Raw genomic sequence first — 25553 nt, forward strand, 5'->3', positions numbered from 1 at the left:
GCCTGGTCGGTTCCCGGAAGGCAGTGTTGGAGGCAGTAAGGAGAAGGAAATCTCAGCTCCCCAGTGGTCCAGTCAATACAGGGGTTATGTGCCCTCAGCCAGGGCATGCCGAGAATGATAGGGGAGAGGGGAGAGGTGATAATGTCCAGGCAGAGTAATTCTTGATGGACTCCAGCAATTGTAGTTAACAGGGGTTGAGTCTGTTGGGTAACAGGTCCGGACTTGAGAGTGGAACCATCGGCCAGGTGTATAGAAAGACCCCTTGCCCTGGGCCGAAGTGGTATATTATGTTTAGAGGCAAAGGTTGAATCCATAAAGCCACTGCAAGCACCGGAGTCAATAATGGCGTTGGTCTGGACGTTCCCTCCTGGTAGCTGCAAAGAAATGGACACAGTCAAATGGGAAGCAGCACTAGGACAGTCTAATGTGAGGGCAGGAGAAACACGGAGGGACTTACGGAGCTTAGCAGGGCAATTGCGCACAAAATGTCCAGACCCACCACAGTAGAGACAGAGGTTTCCTTCCCGACGGCGCTGGCGTTCTTCAGGCGTTAAAGAAGGCCGGAGTAAACCCAGCTGCATGGGCTCAGGGAGGTCTTGACTGGTCGTGGTGGTAGCAGGAGGGATGAGGTGAGGAGAGCTGGGGACTCGTGGAAGCATCCAGACCGGACGAGATGTGGTTGTAGACCGCTCCAGACGGCGTTCCCTCAGCCGTCTGTCAATTTGGATTGCCAGATCTATTAGGGCTTCTAGAGTCTCTGGGATGCCTACTCGGGCGAGCTCATCCTTTAATGGTTCCGATAGGCCCATCCGGAACTGGTAACGTAATGCTGCATTATTCCAGTCCGTGTCAGAGCTCCAGCGTCGGAACTCCGACACGTAGTCCTCTACAGGCCGACGGCCTTGCTGCAGCGAGTGCAGAGCTGCTTCAGCGGTGGCGGTTAACTGTGGGTCCTCGTACAACCGCGACATGGCCTGGAAGAAGGTGTCCAGGGTCTCGAGGGAGCGATCTTTTCTTTCAAGAAGACGGTGGGCCCAAGACTGAGGTTCACCGGTCAGCAAAGAGATCACATAGCCCACCTTAGTGGCCTCGAGGGAGAAAGTCCTTGGCTGTAGGGCAAAGAACAGTTCGCAAGAGTTCCTGAAAGACCGGAATTTCCCTCGATCTCCGGAAAATCTCTCGGGTGTAGGCACCCTGGGTTCGGGTGGCAGCATTACTACAGCAGGAGTAGCAGGAGATCCGGAGGAAGCAGGAGAGGAAGCGGATAGGGCCTGAACCCGTTCCTCCAGTTGATTGTAGCCTTCCTGTAAGCTTTTCACCGCTTGAGTGAGACCTGCGAGATGGTGGCAAAGTTCGTCCATTGGAGACGCTCCCTGCGTGGGCTCGGACATGGCTGTCCTGTACTGTCACGTACCTGGTGGTAGGAGCCCGGAGTGCAGGGAGCGGCCTCTCGTAAGCCTCTGGCTCGAGACCCCCTGAAGGTGAGAACAGGGGTTCTGGAGGGCAGAGGGCACAAGTGCCAAGTCCGTGAAGGTGGGCCTTGGTCAGGAACTGGCGTAGACAGCGAAGGACGAAGTCAGGTGACTCAGGAACGGTAAGACGTCAGCAGCTGGAAGCAAGCAGGTGGGCACCAACACGAAGTGGAACAGCAGGCAGAAGCGAAGTGGTCACAAGCCGGGTCGTCAACGGGCTGGCAGCAGAGGTACCGAAGGATAAGGCAGAAGAGTAGTCAGGAGGTCCGAAGGTCAGGGCAGGCAGCAGGCAGGATAATCAGGAACAAGCCGAGGTAAACAGAGACAGGAACAATCAGGCAAACAGAGCAACTCTCAGGAACGCTGTAGACAGGACAGCAACAAGCCCCTAGAGTGAATCACTTAAGAAGCCTTCTGGGCGCCAAAGACGGTCGCACGGCACGTCAGTTCGTGCCCACGTCAAACCGTGCAACCGAGCGTGGCCCCGCGCACCCGCGTACGCACGTCTGCAACTCTGCGCACCCGCGTGCGCCCGATCGTACCAGCTCGCACTCGCGTGCGTACGTCTACAACTCTGCGCACCCGCGTGCGCCCGAACGTACCAGCTCGCACCCGCGTGCGTCCGCTCGCGCCAACGCGCGCCCGGGAAGACCCATCAGCGCTCAACGGACCGACATTGTGGGTAAGTCTTCCACGGGCTGCAGGGACTCGGGACCGACCATGACAGCTAGGCTTCCAAAAAGTCGACCACATGTGGTATCCCCGTACTCAGGAGAAGCAGCAGAATGTATTTTGGGGTACAATTCCACATATAACCATGGCATGTGTGAGCAATATATCATTTAGTGACAACTTTGTGTAAAAAAAAAAAAAAATATTTTTTTGTCATTATTCAATCGCTTGAGGCAAAAAAATAAAATATTCAATGGGCTCAACATGCCTCTTATCAATTTCCTTAGGGTATCTACTTTCCAAAATGGGGTCATTTGGGGGGGGTTTGTACTGCCCTGCCATTTTAGCACCTCAAGAAATGAGATAGGCAGTCGTAAACTAAAAGCTGCGTAAATTCCAGAAAACGTACCTTGTTTGTAGATGTGACAACTTTTGCGCAAACCAATAAATATACAGTTATTGACTTTTTTTTTACCAAAGACATGTGGCTGAATACATTTTGGCCTAAATGTATGACTAAAATTGAGTTTATTAGATTTTTCTAATAACAAAAAGTAGAAAATATCATTTTTTTTCAAAATTTGCGGTCTTTTTACGTTTATATCGCAAAAAATAAAAATCACAGAGTCAGTCAAATACCTTTAAAAGAAAGCTCTATTTGTGGGAAAAAAAGGACGCAAATTTTTTTTGGGTACAACATTGCATGACCGCGCAATTACCAGTTAAATCAGCGCAGTGCCAAATTGTAAAAAGACCTCTGGTCATTGACCAGCAAAATGGTCCGGTCTGAAAGTGGTTATACTGTGGCATCTCGGCTCATTACCACAAATAGCCAAAACTGTACGTCGGCCCTTTAACCTCCCTGGCGGTATGATTATTTTAGGTGCTGAAAGCGGTACAATATTTTGCATGGAAATTTGGTATTTTATATTGTAGGCCTGCAATTCTTAGGAATAACTCACTTAAATCTGTCCAAACCAGAGTCTAGTAGACATCCCGGGTATGATAATGTTTGAAACACAAAATCATAAATTATAATATCATAAATAACTATAAATAATTATAACAAATAATAATATAATAACAATAATTATTCAATAATGTAATCAAATCAAAAATACTGAAATTTGCTCAGTTGCAGAATTGTCGCTGTCATTAGATTTAGTGTTTGATGACGAATTTCCCCACAAATCGCTATCGCTCAATTCTGCAAGTGATTCTAATTTATTATCACTGTTTTATAGCTGGTCTAAAACCACTTTTGACATAAAGGGACACTTTTTGCTTGCTATGGACAATCTCCAAATTCCAGGCAAAAAAAACAGGCAGAAAAAAAACAGTATTTATAATATAAAAGTGCATCCAGGACACTGGACAGACCACTAGGGACAAAGGAGATGTGTAAGTTCTTTATACAGTACTGTAATCTGTAAGAATACAGTGTACTGTATGTGTACTGTGTTTTTACTTTTTTGACTTTGGCGCCGATCTCCGCTCCCGTGCGTCGCAACATAGCAGGCAATGGAGCTCAGTGGCACTCGGCACTGTGTGAATCGAGCGAGGAGACAGCTCACCCACACAGCAGGGAGACATTGCAGGATCCAGGGGACAAGGTAGGTAACTTTCCCTGTATCCTGCGTTGCGTTCCTGAGTCTGGCTTGGGTTTACCGCTAATGGTACTGAAATTCCACCCTGAGCCAGACTCAGGAATATCACCAGGGCAGGCATGTACTGGCCATTGGGACTACCGGGAGTTTCTTACTCTGATGTAAGGGGGCTGGTGATGGGACACTCTGATGTAAGGGGGCTTCTGATGGGACACTCTGATGTAAGGGGGCTTCTGATGGGACACCCTGATGTAAAAGACAAATTAGTTTCAAGTGAGTTTAATGGCAGAGCAGGCAGAGATCCCTGCAAACATTTGGGCCCTTTCAGATGTGGGGGATGTAATTATTGTAGATTCATGAATATATCCCATCCTGTTATTTTACCCAATGGGGAAAAATACAGGCCTAAACATTATGCTAACTGCAAGACTGAGGGAGTGGTTTACCTTCTCTCTTGCAAATGCTCATGTTTCTATGTAGGGAAGACGAAAATGGAATTCTGGCAACGGGCATATTGACATATAGCCTCCATGAAAACCTGTACTCCCGATTTCCCCCTAGGTAGATATGTAATCACTACACATGGTGGTGTCTTTCCAAAAATATCCTTTCTAATTTTGGATCGGATACACCCAGGAATAAGAGGATGGGATTGGAACAAAATTCTTCTACAACAGGCACAAAGATGGATATTTCACCTCAATGCTACATGCCCCTCAGGTTTAACTTATTGTCTTTCTGACCTTTTTTAGAAGGATTTACATCAGGGGGCCCAGAAATTGAATGACTTAATTTCAGTAAGGCATGAATGTCTATTTCAATCCCGACTCATTGGTTCTATTTCCTGTATGGCTTTCCGTATTTTCATCTATTCGGTATTTCCCTTCTTGTCTTTCCCTTCGTACTCTGTTTGCTCCCCAAATAGCATACATGTAGCCTCTGTATTCTCCCTTTAGAGTAGTTGCTTTGTTATATATATATATATATATATATATATATATATATATATATATATATATATATATATATAAATGTTCACTGATCAAGTATTAATATCTTGTATTGGCTTGTTTCAGTAGGTGTGGCGGCCAGGTTGCATCCTGGTTGCCATGGCTCCATTATGCGCTCACGGACCGCTGATAAGGGGCTCCATGGCAAAGGTGATGGGCATGGCTTTGTGTGGGCCTATGATGCCAGGACACTGCTCTTCACCTGGTGTCCATGGTTTTTGGCCACTGTCCTGACAAAATAGGCAACTCGGCAGAAAATCGAACCACGTCACTTCCGCTTAGTTAAACCATCAGTAATTGCTCATTTGGATGAATTGGTGTTTGGATACAATGCCGGCTACCGAATACAGTCTGGTACAGGAAGATTTTGCTGTTTTTACAGCACAGCGGCTAATGAGGACAAAGTTGTCGCCGCTTTGGAGGTGCCATTTTCTTGGTTTGTTTTGGAGCGAAGTAACAATCTCTGCTCATACATCTATTTGGTTGCTGATGTTGTGTCCAAACAACAATTTGTGGAAAAAAAACAGCAATTCATCAAAATCTGCAATTCATGATGATTTAAAGAAAACAGAAGTGATGCGGGTTGCTCATTCTGCCAGGTTCGACATTTTGTCAGAACACTGCCATTGCCAAGTGGTTGTCGCGGAAGGTGTTTCCGCGCGTGGCCGGCTCGTGGGGCACTCTCACCGCCCTCCCCTTTTTAAAGCCTGCATCTCCAGGGACTTCCCCCTCTGCCCACTTCAGCCTATTTAAGGCAGTATATTTGTGCAGCTCAGTGCAAAACTGCTCTCCAGACCTATTGACTCACCATTGTGGATAAGGTAATCTAAAGCCCCGTACACACGAGAGGGATTAAGTCTGACAGACCTCCAAAGGAGTTCCGCCGGAGTTCCGACGGAGTTCCGACGGAGTTCTGGCGGACTTTTCGACCGAACGGACTTGACCACACACCATCACACCAAACTCCGACGGAGTCGAACGTGATGACGTACGACTGGATTCGACGTAGGAAGTTCATAGACAGTAGCCAATAGCTGCCCTAGCGTCGGTTTTAGTCCGTCGGAGTAGCACACACACGAGCGAATTTTTCGAAGGGGACCGGGTCCGGCGGAGTTCCGTCGGGAAAATTTGAAGCATGCTTCATTTCTAAAGTCCGTCAGACTTTTGCGAAGCTAAAGTCCATTGCAGCCCACACACGATCGGATAGTCTGACGGACTCGGTCTGACGGATTTTGGATGTTGAAAAGTCCGCTCGTGTGTACGGGGCTTTAGAGGTTACGTCTCTTGCAGCCCTTGAGCCTTAAAGATCCCATGTATACTCCTATAAGATCTAACTAAAAAACCCTCCTTTCTCTCCCCCTTTCTTTCTCTGTCATGGACAGGCTATCCTCATCCACTTGGAGACCTTTTTGGACATATACATCAGGGACTTTACTGACTCATCTAATTTGATCTGTCTTTCTGATGTTATTGATTCAAGTTCCATTCTGTAAATATGATTAAGGTGATGCCTTGGTTAATTTGTCAACACACAGCTGAGGTTTATAAAATCCTACACATTCTAGGTCTGTTAATACAATTATTACCCCGATCTTTTGGTGCTTTGGAGTTTATTTAATCACCATACCTTAAATGCCCAGGTGGGCACAATGATCCTTTGTGTGGAATATTATATATTTCAGTATAAACCAGATTACTGATTATATTGCTCTGTACCAGTAGATTTCCTTGGTCCCTTGGCAAACGGTGTGGCGTAATACCTTGGGATTGGGTTTTGTGCCCCTTGTGGGGAGCTTTAAGTTGGGCCCACTGCTCCCCATCCTTCTAGTGTCTAATGGCAGCAATTTTTCTTGTTTTTAAATGATGCAGTTAGTCAGGATATGAATATATATCCACATGGTTAGTAAACATTTGCAAAATTAAATTGTGTTATATTAAGAATGTTTGTGAAGCCTCTAATTGTATCTCCCTTCTCCCTAATTTCATTCACTATACATACTATTGTGTAATTTTAACCACCCACCCCTGAAGAAGAGGAACTACGTAATCTCTCAAAACATGTTGGGTATTACTCTGATCTTGGTTGTACCATTGACAGAGAACTGTGGTTATACATTTATAATCATTATGTATTGATTGTAACCTCATCTATTGCATTGTTTTAATCTGCATCATTACCTTTTTGTCTTTTAACATCTACTAAATAAAATGCTGTACATTTTTTTTGCAAATCCTACCCCTTTTTTTTTAGTTCTTGCCCTTAATCCTCTCACTAGAGGGTTTTTCTGTATGGGGTTGATTTACTAAAACTGGAGAGTGCAAAATCTGGTGCAGCTCTCTAAACAAACCAATCTGCCTCCAGGTTTTATTGCCAAAACTTTATTGAACAAGCCGACGTTAGAAGCTGATTGGCTACCATGCATAGCTGAACCAGGTTCTGAGAGCACCAGTTTTAGTAAATCTCCCCCTATGTGTCTGAATAGATATATAGGGGTGGATTTACTAAAGACAAATAGACTGTGTACTTTGCAAAATGCAGTTGTACTCTGCAAGTGCAGTTGCTCCTGGGGTTTGCAGCATGCAGACGCTAACACAGGAAGAAGTAGCAGTTGTGAGATTCGCAGATTCGGGGCTACAGCCTCAATAGCCACCCCCTGGCGACACCTGTGCTGTCTTGCATGAAATGCACATTTGAGATCTCTCAAATGATATTGAGGTCAGGAGACTGAGATGGCCACTTCAGAACCTTAACTTTCTGCTGTAGCCAATGACAGGTCGACTTGGCCTTGTGTTTTGGATAATTGTCGTGTTGGAATGTCCAAGTACGTCCCATGCGCAGTTTCCAAGCTGATGAATGCAAATGTTTCGCCAGTATTTTTTGATAACATACTGCATTCATCTTGCCAACAATTTGGACCAAATTTCCCGTTTCTTTGTAGCTCACACATCCCCAAAACATCAGAGATCCACTTCCGTTCCTTTCATCATAGGCCTTGTTGACTCCTTTCCAAATGTAGTGTTTATGGTGGTGGCCAAAAAGCTCAATTTTGGTCTCATCACTCCAAATGACTTTGTGCCAGAAGGTTTGAGGCTTGACTCTGTGCTGTTTGGCATATTGTAATTGGGATACTTTGTGGCATTTGCATAGTAGTGGCTTTCTTCTGGCAACTCGACCATACAGCCCATCTTTCTTCAAGTGCTTCCTTATTGTGCATCTTGAAACAGCCACACCACATGTTTTCAGAGAGTCCTGTATTTCACCTGAAGTTATTTGTGCGTTTTTTCTTGTATGCCAAACAATTTTCCTGGCAGTTGTGGCTGAAATTTTAGTTGGTCTACCAGACCATGGTTTGGTTTCAACAGAACCCCTCATTTTCCACTTCTTGATTAGAGTTTGAACACTGCTGATTGACATTCTCAATTCCTTGGATATCTTTTATATCCCTTTCCTGTTTTATACAGTTCAACTACCTTTTCCCACAGATCCTTTGAACATTCTTTTACTTTCTCCATGACTCAGAATCCAGAAACATTAGTGCAGCACTGGATGAAAGTTGCAAGGATCTGTCAGGAGCCCAGAAACGCATTGACCTTTTATACACACACACACTAATTACAAGCAAACAGATCACAGGTGAGGATGGTTACCTTTAATAGCCATTCAAACCCCTTTGTGTCAACTTGTGTGCATGTTATCAGGCCAAAATCACAGGGTAGTTAAACTTTTAATCAGGGTCATTTTGGTAGTTTCTGTTGACATTATGATTTATAAAAATCATAAATTCTGCCAGGGTATGTAAACTTATGAGCACAACTGTATATGTGTATATGTACATGCGTTCTTAAAAATGTCTCCACACACACTAAATAAGTACAGAAATATAGATAGATATAGTGTCTTCAAAAAGTTTCCGCACCTCTTTATAGTTAATAGAGATTAAAAAAAGTGCAGAAATGTTTTGAAGAACATATATATATATATATATATATATATATATATATATATATATATATATATATATATATATATATTTAACCACTTGCTGACCGGCTCACGCCGATATACCTTGGCAAAGTGGCACGGGTGTGCATAATCACGTACCCGTACATTGCTCGCGCCCCTGCTGTGCCCGCAGTGATCAGATTCGTAGAAGAACCGATCAGTCATTGGCCTGGACCTGCTGATCGGTTCTGGTGAATGAAATCCTCCCTTGCATGTGTAAGTGTAAACACAGACAGGGGAAGTGACGTCATCCCCCTCTCTAGAATTTTTTTCCGTTCCAGAAAGAGGAGAGAGAACATCTTACCATGAGTTGCACAACACTACACTAACACCAGTGCATGTAGGTACACTTGTCACCCCGCCGATAACCCCCGGTCGCCCCCCCTCCCCCCCAGTTAACCCCTTCACTCCCTGTCACTGTGTCACCAATTGCAGTTTTCAGACTTTTCACTGAATACTGCATTGGTGTCACTTGTGACTCTAATCAGTGTTAGGGCAATTAGTAGTAGGCCCCGTTAGGTCTAGGGTACCCCCCCAACCCCCCCAATAAAGGATTAACTCCTTGATTGCCCCCAGTTAACCCTTTCACTCTCTGTCTCAGTGTTACTAATTGATCTTTTTTCTGATCACCATATTAGTGTCACGGGTGATGCTAGTTAGCCAGTTAGTTGATTAGTTTCGCCATCAGGTTTTTATAGCGTCAGGTACCCCCATATATTACTGATTGCCCCCTAGTTAATCCTTTCACCCCCTGTCACCAGTGATCACTGTATTAGTGTCATAGGTGATGCTAGTTAGTTAGTTTTTTATAGCGTCAGGGCACCCGCCATATATTACCCAATGAAGGTTTAATCCCCCGATCACCTGGCGTGTGACATCAGTTAGGTTTTAGCGCCAGTCAGGGTCAGATTAGTGCCAGATTAGTGCCAGTAGCGCTAACACCCACACATGCTCCATACACCTCCCTTAGTAGTATAGTGTCTGGATCAATATCTAATCAGATCTGGCATCCCCAGTAGTTTAGGGTTCCCAAAAACGCAGTGTTAACAGGATCAGCCCAGATACCTGCTAGCATCTACGTTTAGCCCCTTCACCAAGCCCAGCCCAGCTCACTCAAGTGCAGTATCAATCAAATCACTTACAAAAGGCAAAACACATAACTGCAGTGTTCACAAAGACAGGCCTGATCCCTGCGAATGCTAACAGTTTTTTTGGTAGTGTTTGAAGCAGTCTCTGACAGTCAAGTGCTCTTTTTTCCTGTGAGTTTCACTAGTTGTACCAGTAAATGTAGAGGCCACAATGTCCAATCGAACGTACACTTGTGAAGAGGCCTACACGTTTGTAAGCATGACAGATGAGAGTTAAGAGGAAGTCACCCATCTGTCAGATTCAGGTTCAGAATGCGATCCTGTAAACAGTAGCGGCACCCTGATAGATAGCTCTGATGATGAAGTAGTGGTTCCTGCTAAGGCCAGGCGTACCCGATCTCGTTCTTCTGCTGTTGTTGAGGTGCAAGAGCCGCAGGGCTCTCATATGGAGCAGAGAGCCAGTACTAGTGCCACTCATCCTTCTGGTGATCTGGCAAGCACCAGCAGCCTTGTACACCCTGGTCATAGACAAAACAGCAATGCAGTATCACATGGTGACGTGGCAAGTCCCATAAGTGCAGTTCAAGCTGATGAGGTGGCTAGCACAACTAGTGTCCCACAGCCCATAGTGCCCTTCCTGCTGCATTTGCTAATCCGAATTTGGAGCCCACCACTTCTGCAGCACCTGTATTTCCCCCATTCACTGGCCAACCTGGAATTCAGGAGGAAACAGTTGATTTTACGTTACTTGATTTTTATTCGCTGTTTTTCACTGAAGATCTCTATAGATCTATTGTGGACAAAAGCAATTTGTATGCTGGACAATTAATCATCGCTAATCCCCAGTTGACCCTTGCCAGAGATTGGAGACCTATCATGGTCTCAGAATTTAAGACCTTTCTGGGCCTATCCCTCCTCATGGGCATAACTAAAAAAAGTGAGTTGTGGTCATATTGGTCCACTAACCCAATTCACCATATGCCCATGTTCTCTGCCTCCATGACCAGGACTAGATACGAGCAGATCTTGCGATTTATGCACTTCAATGACAATGAACTCTGTAATCCTTGCGGTGACCCTGAATACAATTGGTTCCACAAAATTCGGCCCCTCGTAAACCACTTCAACCAACAGTTTGCAGCCTTGTTTACTCCCGATCAAGTTGTCTGTGTTGATGAGTCCCTGATTACGTTTTCTGGCTGCTTGTCATTCAAACAGTATCTTCCCAACAAGCGAGCCAGATATGGGGTCAAAATGTATAAGCTCTGTGACAGGGCAACAGGCTATACATATAGTTTTATGGTTTACGAGGGAAAAGATAGTTACGTGGAGCCAGAGAACTGCCCAAACAACATAGGGAGAGCTGGTAAGATTGTGTAGGACTTGGTATCACCCTTATTCAGAAAGGGGTACCACTTGTATGTGGATAATTATTACACGAGCGTGCCACTTTTTAGTCACTTGTTTGATAATGGAATTGCCGCATGTGGCACTGTGCAATCTAATTGCCGGGGCTTACCCCAGCGGCTTGTAGAATCCCATCTTAGGCTGGGGGAGAGAGGCTGCTTGAGAAGTAATAATTTGCTCACAGTAAAGTGGAGGGATTCACGGAATGTTTTCGTTCTGTCCTCCCTTCACGCTAACATGACATTCCAAAATCAAATGGCAACTGGTGTTGTGGAGAAACCCCTCTGTGTCCAACCTTAATATGGGAGGGGTGGACCTCAATGACCAGTTGATGGCGCTCTACTTAATTGCCTGTAAGGCTAGACACTGGTATAAAAAAGTGTCTGTATACTTATTCTAATTGGCTCTGCTGAATGCGTTATGTGCTATACAAAGTGTCAGGACAAACTACCGTATATACTCGAGTATAGGCCGACCCGAATATAAGCCGAGGCCCCCAATTTACCACAAAAAAAACTGGGAAACTTATTGACTCGTGTATAAGCCGAGGGTGAGACATCCCTGTGTCCATCCCTGTGTCCCGTCCATCCCTGTGTCCATTCCTGTGTCCCGTCCGTCCATGTGTCCATCCCTGTGTCCCGTCCGTCCCTGTGTCCATCCCTGTGTCCCGTCCGTCCCTGTGTCCATCCCTGTGTCCCGTCCGTCCCTGTGTTCCGTCCGTCCCTGTGTCCCGTCCGTCCCTGTGTCCCGTCCGTCGCTGTGTCCCGTCCGTCGCTGTGTCCCGTCCGTCGCTGTGTCCCGTCCGACGCTGTGTCCCGTCCATCCCTGCCTACCTGTGCCGATCTGCAGCCTCTGTGTGCCATGCTCTCCTGGTCTGACAGACGGCGGCCATTCCTCTGTTCAAAAGCCACGCCTCCCTGTCTGTGATAGGCGGAACACTCAATTTCCCAGCAGTCAGTGTTCCGCCTATCACGGACATCCTCTCATCCTCGTCCGTAGTATGAGAATGAGTGGATGTCCGTGATAGGCGGAACACTGACTGCTGGGAAATTGAGTGTTCCGCCTATCACAGACAGGGAGGCGCGGCTTTTGAATAGTAGAATGGCCGCCGTCTGTCTGCTCGACACGCTGATCGGGCAGGCAGACGGCGATGACTCGAGTATAAGCCGAGGGGGGCACTTTCAGCCTCAAAAAAGAGGCTGAAAATCTCGGCTTATACTCGAGTATATACGGTAGATCCTTCCTTAAATTCCAGGAAGAGATTGCCTCAGCCCTTTTGTTTCTAGACGGTGCTGTGCCCCGACTTCCCAATGCAAATGCAGTAAGCCGGCTGCTTGGGAGGCATTTTCTGTATGTCCTCCCTGGTACTCCTACCCAACGATCACCCCAAAGAAGATGTTGTGTCTGTAGGAAACATGTATATAGGCGTGACAACCACTATTACTGTCTCTCCTGTCCTGACCATCCTGGTCTTTGCATTGGTGAATGTTTCGAACGCTACTAGACACTAGTGGAGTATTATTGTAGGGCAGTGTTTCTCAACTCCAGTTCTCAAGGCGCCCTAACAGGTCATGTTTTCAGGATTTTCATTATTTTGCACAGGTGATTTGATCAGGTTCACTGCCTTAGTAATTACCACATCCATTTCATCTGAGGGAAATCCTGAAAACATGACCTGTTGGGGCGCCTTGAGGACTGGAGTTGAGAAACACTGGTGTAGGGTACAGCACTGCACAGACTAGGACACATTTTCACAGGGTCTCCAATGATGCCATTGCATTTTTAGAGACCTGATTCTGGAACCGTTACAGTTACAAATAAAAGTGTAGACATATATATATATATATATATATATATATATATATATATATATATATATATATATTATAAAAAAGCCAAAAATATTTGTTGTTTTATTGCTCTCTCTCTAATGCTCTCTCTCTATTGTTCTGCTCTTTTTACTATGTTTACTATGTTTTCAGGTATGTAATTATTTTATACTTTACTGTTTACTGTGTTTTATTGTTAACCATTATTTTCTTTTCAGATACGCCATTCAGCTGCAGCACTGATTTATTTATTTTGATAGCAACAGCGTATGGGGCGGATTACCCCCATGGTTCGGTATATATTTTCTACTCTTTTTTTATTTTTACACAGATTGTTGTGGTTTTATTGAGTTAATGTTTTATTGTTACCATTGTTTGCTTTTCAGTTACCGTATATACTCGAGTATAGGCCGACCCGAGTATAAGCCGAGGCCCCCAATTTACCCCCAAAAAACTGGAAAACTTATTGACTCGTGTATAAGCCGAGGGTGAGACATGGCTGTCCATCCCTGTGTGTCCGTCCATCCCTGTGTGTGTGTCCGTCCATCCATCCCTGTGTGTGTGTCCATCCATCCATCCATCCCTGTGTGTGTATCCATCCATCCATCCCTGTGTGTGTGTGTGTGTGTATCCATCCATCCATCCATCCATCCCTGTGTGTGTGTGTGTGTGTGTGTGTATCCATCCATCCATCCATCCATCCCTGTGTGTGTGTGTGTGTGTATCCATCCATCCATCCATCCATCCCTGTGTGTGTGTGTGTGTGTGTGTGTGTGTGTGTGTGTGTGTGTGTGTGTGTGTGTGTGTGTGTGTGTGTGTCCGTGCAGCCTTGTGTGTGTGTCCAGCCTACCTGTGTCCCAAGCCTCCGTCCCGAGCCGCCGTCGTCCCGAGCCTCCTCCGTCCCGTGCCGTGCCTCCTCCGTCCCGTGCCGTGCCTCCCCCGTGCCGTGCCTCCTCCGTCCCGTGTCTCCTCCGTCCCGTGCCGTGCCGTGCCTCCTCCGTCCCGTGCCGATGGATCGCCGCTCTTCTCGGCGGCCATTCTACAATTCAAAATTCCGCCTCCGCCTGTGATAGGCGGAACACTCAATTTCCCAGCAGCCTGTGTTCCGCCTATCACAGACATCCTCTCATACTCGTCCGTAGTATGAGAATGAGCGGATGTCCGTGATAGGCGGAACACTGACTGCTGGGAAATTCAGTGTTCCGCCTATCACAGGCGGAGGCGGAGAAGGAGGCGCGGCTTTTGAAAATTAATGTCCGCCGTCTGTCTGCTCGATACGCTGATCGAGCAGTCAGACAGCGGCGACTCGAGTATAAGCCGAGGGGGCACTTTCAGCCTCAAAAAAGAGGCTGAAAATCTCGGCTTATACTCGAGTATATACGGTACACCATTCAGCTGCAGCACTGATTTATTTATCTTGACAGCAACAGCAGTTGCTCTCGCGGTACGTAAATCAGTGACTCCAGTGCTGTAGAAGGTGATTTCACCACCACAGTTTAAAAAAAAATGGTGCATGTATGCCCATCATTAGAAGTGGGTGGATGCAGGGCGGTATTCTAGTGGTGGCCATAACCACCGATCAATAACTTTTTTTTCCGTTCAGCCCACAGGGGCAATATATGTGCCCAACAAGGACCAGCAACGTACTGGTATGTTGTTGGACTATGAGTGGTTATACCAGAATAATGCCTGCAGGTTTAGGTATTACCTTGGTATCATTCTTTTCAGCCAGCGGTCGGCTTTTAAAAAGCAATCTTAGTGGCTAATTAGCCACTAGACTAATTTTAAAAGCAGCAGGAGGGAATGATTCGCCCTCCCCCTCCTGTCGTATTCCTTGGTTTTCTCTTGCTCTCCTGTCCCACCGGGGAACCTGATAATGCAGCCGGCCACTCCACCAGCTGACCATAGAGCTAATCAAAGATCAGAATGGCTCCAATCATCTCTATGGCCTAAGAAACCTGAAGCTATGAGCATTTAAATGCTTTGATTTCGCCAGATATAAACAGAGCCATTGTGAAAGCACCTGTCACTACCTATTGCTTTCATAGGGGATATTTACATTCTCTGTGACAACAATATAAATGATAAAAAAATAAAAATGAAAGGAAGAGTGTAAAAGTAAAATAAAAAAGCAAAATAAATAATAAATAATTAAAAATTGTCATATGTAAACAGCAATTACACCATGCGTGTGAGGTATCACATCAGATCAATTTTAGCAGTAGACCTCCTCTGTAAATCTAAAGTGGTAGTTGTCACCGCTGCACAGTTGTATGCAATTTTAAAGCATGTCATGTTTGGTATCCATGTACTCAGCATAAGATCATCTTCTGGGCAACATTTGAGCAATATAGTGTGTTTTAGTGCATTAAAATCAAAAAGTGTTTCTTCCCCAAGAATTGCATTTGAAAAAATCTATATTCCATGGAATATTTTATATTTTGCCACAAGTTTTGGGAAAATTACAAACTTTGTTGACTTGACAAAGTTGTCACTAAATGATATATTGCTCAAACATTCCATGGTCATTTGTGGAATTACACCCCAAAAGACATTCTGCTTCTTCTCCTGAGTATGGGGATACCACTGTGAGACTTTTTGGAAGGCTTTCAAAGGGAGTAAAAGGGTGATTTCATTTCCTCACTGCCTATTACAGTTTCGGAGGGCATGAAATATCAAGATAGCACAAAACCCCCACAAATGACCCTATTTTGGAAAGTAGACACTTCAAGCTATTGGCTGAGAGGCATGTTGTGTCCATGTGGAATATTTTATATTTTGCCACAAGTTTCGGGAAAATTAAAATTCTTTTCTTTACACAAAGTTGTCACTAAATGATATATTGTTCAACTAAGGCATGGTTATATGTGGAATTACACCCTAAAATACATTCTGCTGCTTCTCCTGAGTATGGGGATACCACATGTGTGAGGCTTTTTGGGAACTTAGCCCTGTACAGGACCCCAAAAACCAAGCACCACCTTCAGGCTTTCTAAAGGCGTAAAATTGTGATTTTACTCCTCACTACCTATCACACTTACGGAGGCCCTGAAATGTCCAGATAGCACAACCTCCCCCAAAATTACCCCATTTTGAAAAGTAGACACATCAAGGTATTTGCTAAGAGGCACGGTTAGTATTTTGCAGCTCTCATTTGTTTTTGAAAATAAAGAAGGGGAAAAATGTTTTTTTCCTTTTTTTCAATATTCAAAACTTTGTGACAAAAAGCAATAACTGCAAAATACTCAACATGCCTCTCATCAAATAGCTTGGGGTGTCTACTTTCCAAAATGGGGTCAATTGGGGGGGGTTGTGCTATCTTGCCATTTCATGGCCTTTGAAACTGTAATAGGTAGTGAGGAGTGAAATCAAAAATTTACACCCTTAGAAATCCTGAAGGTGGTGATTGGATTTTCGGGGTCCTGTACGTGGCTAGACTGCCAAAAAGTCCTACACATGTAGTGTCCCCATACTCAGGAGAAGCAACAGAATGTATTTTGGAGTGTAATTTCACATATGCCCATGCCATGTTTGAGCAATATATCCCATGAATACAATGAATGCATTCCAGCAATTGATATCACACCCCAGTGGGAGTTTGTATTTGTATTAACAATAATACCCTACAGGAAATACTATTTGGTGATTTTGCTTTTTCTGTTAGGGCTAACTCATGGGCCTGTTGGATATTTTTAACTTGTCTCTGTTTTTGTAACCAGTGTGTCTCTGATGTGTATAAATAAAGAAATTTTTATTTTTTATATACGTGCCTGAAAAGTCCATCTTTCTTCTCCAATCTTTAAATTCAATATATCATTTCAGTGACAATTTTGTGTAAAAATTGATTTATTAATTTATTTTTTATTTTTCAATCACTTATGACAAAAAAATAAAAAATATTCAGTGTGCTCAACAAGCCTCTCAGCAAATTCCTTGGGGTGTCTACTTTCTAAAAATGGGGCCATTTGGGGGGGGGGTGATATTGTACTGTCCTGCCATTTTAGCACCTCAAGAAATTAGATAAGCAGTCATGAACTAAAAGCTGCGTAAATTCCAGAAAATGTACCCTAGTTTGTAGACACTATAACTTTTGCGCAATAAATATACACTCATTGAATTTTTTTTTTACCAGAGACATGTTGCTGAATGCTTTTTGGCCTAATGTATGACTAAAATTTCATTTTTTAGCAAAAAGTAGAAAATATAATTTTTTTGCAAAATTTTCGGTCTATTTTCATTTATATTGCAAAAAATAAAAGCTGCAAAGGTGATCAAATACCACCAAAAGAAAGCTCTATTTGTGGGGGAAAAAAGGCGCAAATTTAGTTTGGGTACAGCATTGCATGACTGCGCAATTATCAGTTAAAGCAGCGCAATGCCAAATTCTAAAAAGTGCTCTGGTCAGGAAGGGGGTAAATCCTTCCGGGGCTGAAGTGGTTAAATATAAATTATGATGAATTATGATGAATAATCTCAATTATGATGAATGAGATTTGATATTTAACTCAAGTTGTACTTAAAGTGGTTGTAAACCCTTACAACACACTTTGACCTACAGGTAAGCCTAGATTAAGGCTTACCTGTAGGTCCAAGAAATATCTCCTAAACCTACATGGTTTAGGAGATATTTGCAGAAAGACAGGCACTGCTGTCTACGGCACATGCACCGTAGACAGCGGCGTACAGGCGCACTGAGCGCGGCATCGTCAACGACGAAGATGCCGCGCATGTTGGCTCCCGTGCGCATGCGCTGGAGTGACGTCATCGCGGCTTTGCCGAATGACAGTGGCGGAGCAGCGAGACCCCACGAGAATATGGATGCGCCGGACTACAGGGGACATCGGTGACTTCGCTGGCTCCTGTGTCAGGTAAGTGACACATAATGGACTACTATGCGATGCATAGTAGTCCATTATGCTTTACTTTTGCAGGGAATGAAAGAGGAAGAAAACTCATCAGGGTTTACTTCCTCTTTAAAACTCAGTGGTTAGTTCTTGTATTAATTACAGCATTGGAGTGGAGTATAATGATAGTTTTACTATCTAACCTTATTATTTTCTCTGTACTGTTATCACAAACCATACATTTTGCTACCAAAATACATTATGTCAAAAGCAGCTGTCCCGATTTACTAAAGGAGTTGGGAATCTTCACAAAAATAAATTGTGTGAATATTCACTTTACTTTACCAATCATTATAAAAGCAAATAAGTCAAATAAGGAATTAGCTTTTCACACAATTGGATAAATGAAGTGAATAGTTACACAGTTTATTTTGGCTGGTTTACCAAAGGCTAATAGGCAAATGGGCTGTTCACTAAGTGCAAGGGAATTCGCACTTAGCTTAGTGAATGTGGTGAAATTTGCTTTGCAAATGTAGCACATACCCCCTATCCTTATAATCAATATTTTTTTTCGGTGAAATGCATCAAGAAGATAGTGGTCTTTGGATGGAGACATAGTTGAAGCTACTTTACCAATGTTCAAATAAAAAGCAGAGATTGGAGTGTGGCTTTTATTCACACATTTTTCCACTGACTGCATGCTTGATGTCAGTGACTTAAAGTATATTGAAGCAAAGGATAATACCACAATAGCCTATCCCCTATCCTTGTGATCAAGCTGTTTTTTGGTGAAGTGTGTCAAGGAAATTGTGATTTCTGGGTGGAGACATCATGGTTGTAGCTACTCTCATTTACACATTTTTTCCAATGATGAGCAAAGATGGGCTTTCTTGAGCCAGTACCCTGACAGCCCATAGACAAGGTAAAGGAGCGAGTCTGGAGCAGTGCCATGGGATGTTTTACCTATGCAGGCAGTGGAGCCAGAAATTCTGAACTACCATCCTCCATTCTTGTTCCAGGTCAATGACTTGGTCTTTAAAATAGAAAGTCAATAATGACAGCTGCTCTAGTTCTATATTCATAGGCTTCCCATTCTAGGGCACTCTAACCATGACTATCACAAGAAAACGCCGGAGCAAAATTCCACCTTTATATAGGGATAGTGGTAATTATTAGTATTTAGCAAGCAAAGATGAATAGAAGCCATGATTGCTGTGTGCTCATCTCTAATGCCTTTGGAGCATGAACTCCTAATTGTAAAGCATGCTAATCAGAGTACTGCCAAAATGTGATTGCTATGATTTTTTTAGAGGCCTTTAGAGTTGATTTATTAAAAGCAAATAGGAAATAGAGTTTTTCTGTAGCTTAGTGAAAGGTGAAGCTCTGCTGACTTCTATCATCCAATCATGTGCAGACAAAAACACATTTCTTTTCTTTGCATGTGAGTAGGTATTATTTGCCAAGTCAATTGTTACCATATGCACTAAAACTGGGTAGATGCTAGTAGAATTTAATTAGAAATTTTCTTAAGAACGTTTATTCAATTATCTAACCTTCAGTGGAGTCAAATAGACCTTTAATTTTGCCCACAGTGACAAGAAAATTTGAAGGAGTGGGATGGAAATTTTTGTTTTTGAACTGTATCTCAGCGCTAACAGTTCAGCACATACTGTAGAAGACATTTTTACTCATACAACAGACAGGGAACATGATAACTGGCTGTGTGACATAAGTCAATACTCCATCAGTCCTAAAGGACCCTTCCATCAACAGATCTTTCAACTGTATGTAGACAGATTGCACTAAGAAGTATTAATCATGTATCATGAATACCCTTAAAGCAAATGATGCAAAAGCTTTGGAAACTAGGTTGTAACCTTTGTATTCAACTACAAATGAATAAAGGAATTCATCACAACTTACTGGCCCTCCATTCCCCCTTACTGCTCTTATCTTATATGGCTTTTCTTAGTAAATGTTATATATGATATCAGTCTTATCCCACCTCTGCTCCAGCTGCCTGGTAGCCTCGTGTTCTGGTTAGCCGTCCTTCATACTTCAACACAATCTCTTTAGCCTGTCTGTTGGATGGAGACAAAATGCATTACTATATATTTTTACTAATGAACAGGTCGACCTCAAGCTTCTAAATATGTATTGATTTCACCTGATGCATGTAGCACTAAATAAAGGGACATTTTGCACTCTAGTGTCATTTACCGTATATATTTAGATTTTTTTCAGAGTTACACATGAATAGATTCCTATAGTCACCATGCAATCCCTTGAATATTGCTTCAGAATAAAGGAGACATTTGTTCTTTCATTATTTTAAGGTCATTGAAATAGGAAGGGGCGCTCTTTGAGTCTGGAAGAAATAAGGTTAAAGTGATGAATAAAAATAACAAACATGTTATGCTTATCTGCCCTGTTGCCTTGGATTTGCACAGAGCAGCCTGGATCCTCCTCTTCTTGGGTCCCACTCCTGTTCTTCTGGCCACTCCCTCCTGTTCAGTGTGCTCACAGCAAGCAGCTTGCTATGGGGGGCACCAGAGCCGAGTCATAGCTCCCTGTGTCCATTCAGACACAAAGCCCCACCCCCTCTTTCCTCTAATTGACAGCAGCGGGAGCCAATGGCGACGCATTAAGTTAAAAAAACCTTCTGCCTTTACAACCCTTTTAAACCTCAGTAAATGGAAAGACTTCTTCACTGTAAGAGACTTCCCCAAAAGACCACTTAGTTGTTTTTAAAAAAGGCAATAGATGTCTAAATGCACAGAATAAACTATTTATAAGCATTTACACCATAGAACGTTGATCCAGGGAAAATGTAATTGACTTAGAGCAGTGGTCTTCCAACTCTGGCCAATGGAGGGGATGTGGCCATTTGCTAGCCTTTATCTGGCCCTTGGAGCACTTTTCCTCCCACTGATTTGAGGCATTATTCCTCCTACTGACACCAATAGTAGGGCACTATTCCTTCCACTGGATACCAATGATGGGGCACTCCTCCTGGCACTGACACCAACAATGGGGCAATTTTTCTGGATGGATGGAACACTATTCCTCTTACTAATCACATCAACTTTGTAATCTTTTTGACTCCTAATGACCACCAAGCTGAGCAATATTTACTCTTAATGATTTTAGGACATTGTTTACCCCCACTAGCCACAGTCCAGCCCCCCTAAAGTTTGAAGAACAGTAAACTGGCCCTTTGTTTAGAAAGCTTGGAGATCCCTACCTTAATGGATCTGTAAGGAATTCTTTTTCCTGTTGGAGCAAATAGGACCATGTTTTATAAGGGTTTTTATTGCCCTCCTTTGGACCAACTTTGGGTTTAGGATTCCATATATGCAGGCTGTCAACTTTTTATCTATTGGTTGAACTTGATGGACTTGGGTATTTTTTCAGCTTGACTAACTATGTAATGCATATGGAACTGTTCTTTCCTAATGTGGTTTAAACTTTAAACGTTTTTACCCTTATCTATTACAGGTACTTAAAGCACCATCAATTTATGCAGTGCTTTAGATATTTATTATACCTTCACATCAGTCCCTGCCCTCAAGGAACTTACACTCTAAGGTTTCTATCTCGCATTCATACATATGCATACTAGGGCCAGTTTAAACAGGAGCCAATTAACCTACCAGCATGTCTCCAGAGTGTGGAAGGAAACCCATGCAGGCACAGGGAGAAAATGCAAACTCTGTTCAGGTAGTGGTGTGGATAGGATTCAAACTCTAGTGCTGGCAGGCAGAAGCACTAACCACTTAGCCACTGTGCTATACCCTTGTCGTCTTGCACGTAATAACAAATTGCAGTGAGCCGCACTTACTGGTGTGACTTATTCAGTAACACAGAGCAAAAAAATAGAACAATAATGACGTGCAAAGACATGTGATCCAAATCACATCAGCCAAGCATTATTTCTGATTGTTTTACTATAAGCCATTGCATTTCATACATTGTTTTTTGCTTAATTACACTTGTACTTAAAAACATAAGCCATCAAGTAAAGTAAATAAATATTTTTTCTAATAAAGTGTTACTAAACCCAGGACCCCGCAATTACTATATTTGGTCTCCCACAGTACACAGAACATGGAAATGCAATTATTTTAGTAAATATAAACTGCTTAGTACCCTTTCACATCAGCAGTATGTAGCAGTCTTGTGACTTCTATCAGTGTCTGGTTAAAGCTTGTAGAAGGAGTTTTCATTCTACTCTGACTGTCCTATGAGGCTGCAAGTCCCCTGACCCTCTGTCTGGACAGTGATGATCACATGCACTCTCCCAAGAAAGAAAAAAAACTCTCTAGTGACTCCAAAGGCTCTATCTTATCAGGAGATGGATTGGGGACTGTGCAAGAAGAGAAGGATCAGAGGAATCAAACAGCCTTTTTGTAAAATGTGCAGGATTAACCCCTTGGGTTCCACAGTGAGTATTACAAGCATGTTTTACTGCATATACAGAATGATTTTACTGTTGTGGGTTTAGTAACACTTTAATGCTCCCTCTTATCACGGCCGGTTTAAGTGGTAGGGTCCCTTTGGTCAAATAAGCAAAGGGGATATGTGAGAATATGTTTAAAGAAGAGATAATCGTCAACCCAAGTAGTAGTGGCTGGGTTGAGTTTTGGTGAATTCTGGATGAACTATGTTAAACCAATAAACCAGGCAGTGGCCTATTTTTATCCAAGTTATTTATGTGTGGTGTGGTTTGTATTTTATTATGCATGTTTGTGGGTTGTAGTTTTATAGCCTGACGTCTACGGCCCCATGGCAGAATATAAATGAGTAAGAAAATGGAAAGGGGGGGGGGGGGTAAAATACAGTTGGGAAAAGGGAGGGCTAAGGGGAATCTTAACAGGAAGCAATACCATCAGAAAAGAGTTAAACTGGTTACATTCATTTCTGGGCGACCACAGGTGATCCAAACTTTCCAGACATTTATATATATTTTATGTGTGTCTAACCTGCTTACTTTCATGTTTATAGTACTCTATAATATGGTGGGAGCCTACTGAGAACTATGTGATATGTACCCTGTTGCCCCCAAAATAAGCCCTACCCTAAAATAAGACCTACAAGGACTTTAAATATAGCTTATTTGGGGGGTAGGGCTTATATTGCAGCCATCACTGACAATCACGCTAGGTCTTATTTTTGGGGAAACAGGGTAGTTCCAAAGCCAACGTCTGGTGATCGCAGGTACAAGTATCTCTTTGAACACTCATTGTGCACCCCTTTCTTGACATGCGACTTTAACTACCCTATTTTCTTCTATGTATGCCTCATATATGTATATCCTTGTCATCACAAGCATGGCATGCCAATTTGTATATTTTTCATGTGGTTGCTACATACATAATGGTGGATAGGAATGTTTAAGATAAAATAAAAACCTACTTGAGCGAGCGTAGCTTTTGTCGCATTGGCCAAGGTCTACATCGAATGTCTGCAACAAGTTCCTTTTGCATCTGAATATTCTGGAAGATTGTTTCTGGGTCATTGTTCTCCTCTTTTCCTTCTGCATTTTCATCATCTGAAATGCTGAAAGAACAAAACCATAAGCAAAATAAATAAAAAACAAAAAAAGAGTGATTTGTTTAGAAGTATTATAACTGGCATAAAAGTCTACAAAGATAACAGGGTGAAAAAAGTGTCCTATTGGCATTTCAAATGTATGGCTTTATTTCTTGGTAATGTATTTTATTTTTATTTTTTTTATATTTTTTTTTATAAGGTGACAAATAAATTAAAACAGAGGACTGTATGCTCCATACACACGATCGGAATTTCAGATAGAAAAAGTCCAATCGGATTATGTTGTCGGGAAAATCCGATCTAGTGTAAAGAATTCCGACGCACAAAGTGCCACCCATGCTCAGAAAAAATTTGGAGACAAAAGCTATTGGCTACTGCCCTCTACATAGTCCTGTCCTAAGATGTTTACCGCACCTCATTCCGAACTATTAGATTTTCCAACAACTTTGTCCTACCGTGTGTATGCAACACAAGTTTCATCCAAAATCCGTCGGAAATAATCTGACAGATTTTGTGGTCGGAATGTCGAGTGTGTGTACGGGGCATAAGGATCCATACACACTGGCTTAAAAATCGCTTCTTCTACAGGAGTTTTGTGTTCTGCCTGTAGAAGCAGCTCAATGTTCTCCTATGTGCTCAACGTTTAGAGGCAGGAAAAAAAACCCTTCTGGTTTGCGTTCCTAATTGAAACGTTCTGGCAGAAAAAAATGCAAAACTCTCCTAAACTCATCTAAACTTTGTAAAAAAAAATGCTCTATATGAGTGTTTTTTTATGCCAAGGGAACTGGCGTTTTTTTAAGCCCAGGGTGCATGGAGCCTCATAGATATTAAAGAGTATCATCGAAAAAGCAGGTGCTGTCCAAGGTACTGAATCTCCCAGCTTTTTAAATGTACTACAGTACTTATGTATTTAAAAAAAATATTTGCATGACCAATGCATTCATATGAATAAAATGAATATGAATAATAACAATAGTGATGATGATGGCAATTGTTGTTATTATTATTATTATTATTATAATAAGTAGTAGTAGTAGTACAGTAAGTGGATTCAAACATGCTTAGTGAAAGACCTGTACTGGGAGTGGAAGGGGAGACCCAATGGACCACTTTTTCTGCTGCCACTCTTCTACATTTCTATTATTATTATTTTTATTATTATTATTATTATTATTAATAATAATAATAATAATAATAATAATAATAATAATATTAATATTATACACAATAAAATACACAAAAATGAACAATGTTTTGTACACGTCATATCATTTTAAATAATTCTGTTTTCTATAAGATATATTATTATTATAATACAGGAATTATATAGCGCCAACAGTTTACACAGTGCTTTACCATATAGAATATAATTTTAGTGTTTGTTTTTTTTCAATGTTCGCTTTCACAAAGCTGTGAAATTTTTTCACAGAAAGGATAAAGTGCACAAAATTCTTGAACACATGATACACTGAGATGTTGAATGTTAGCTTATTCTATAGACTGATTTTAGAATGACATACATCCTTGAATGGTAATCATACCAAACCACTACAGTCAATGCATAGATGATATAATACATAGTGAATAAACACCTAGCTTACCTCTGTGGAGGGACTTGGTAGATGCTGGTATTCCTCCTGACACTTTTATATCTTTTGGTTGACTTTGTGGGTTTTAGTGCGGCAGACACACTCACCGTTGTCATTTCAGTACAATCCTTCCTCTGTCAGGAGGAGCTGAGCTGTGTGCTTATTAGAGCATTCTCCTCCTGTTTTATTGCCTGGAACGCCTACCTCTGTAACATAGCTCAGAGCTATACGTCTCTAATGTCACATTTATCTTATATGGGCTCACATGTACTTCACTTTTTAGTTGTATGTGTTTGTGACAACAGCAACTAAGTTGTAATTAAGAAAATTATAATAAGAGTAAAATCAATCAAGGTAAAATATGTCTTAGTATGACAATATAGTACCAACAATTTGCCTGTAATGTTCCTAAGCAAGCTAAAGTTGAGAATATTTATTACAGCTAATTATATAGCGCCAACAATTTACATATTATACAT

The 25553-nt window shown here is 42.5% G+C and overlaps 1 protein-coding gene across 1 annotated transcript in view; it reads right to left on the reverse strand.

The window, feature by feature from the left end:
• TMC3 (transmembrane channel like 3) overlaps nt 1–25216 on the reverse strand; it is a 115415-nt gene extending 90199 nt beyond the window's left edge. The window contains exons 1-3 of the mRNA XM_077473268.1: nt 25087–25216; nt 23348–23491; nt 19938–20013 (exon numbers count right to left, since the gene is read on the reverse strand). Coding sequence (XP_077329394.1) covers nt 19938–20013; nt 23348–23491; nt 25087–25190 — 324 coding nt within the window. The 5' untranslated portion in view covers nt 25191–25216. The remainder of the gene's footprint in view (nt 1–19937; nt 20014–23347; nt 23492–25086) is intronic.
• Nucleotides 25217–25553: the final 337 nt, after the last annotated feature.

The sequence above is a fragment of the Lithobates pipiens genome, unplaced genomic scaffold (assembly GCF_037356315.1).
Source record: "Lithobates pipiens isolate NorthernLeopardFrog02 unplaced genomic scaffold, aLitPip1_a1.2 Scaffold_8, whole genome shotgun sequence".
NCBI lineage: Eukaryota > Metazoa > Chordata > Amphibia > Anura > Ranidae > Lithobates > Lithobates pipiens.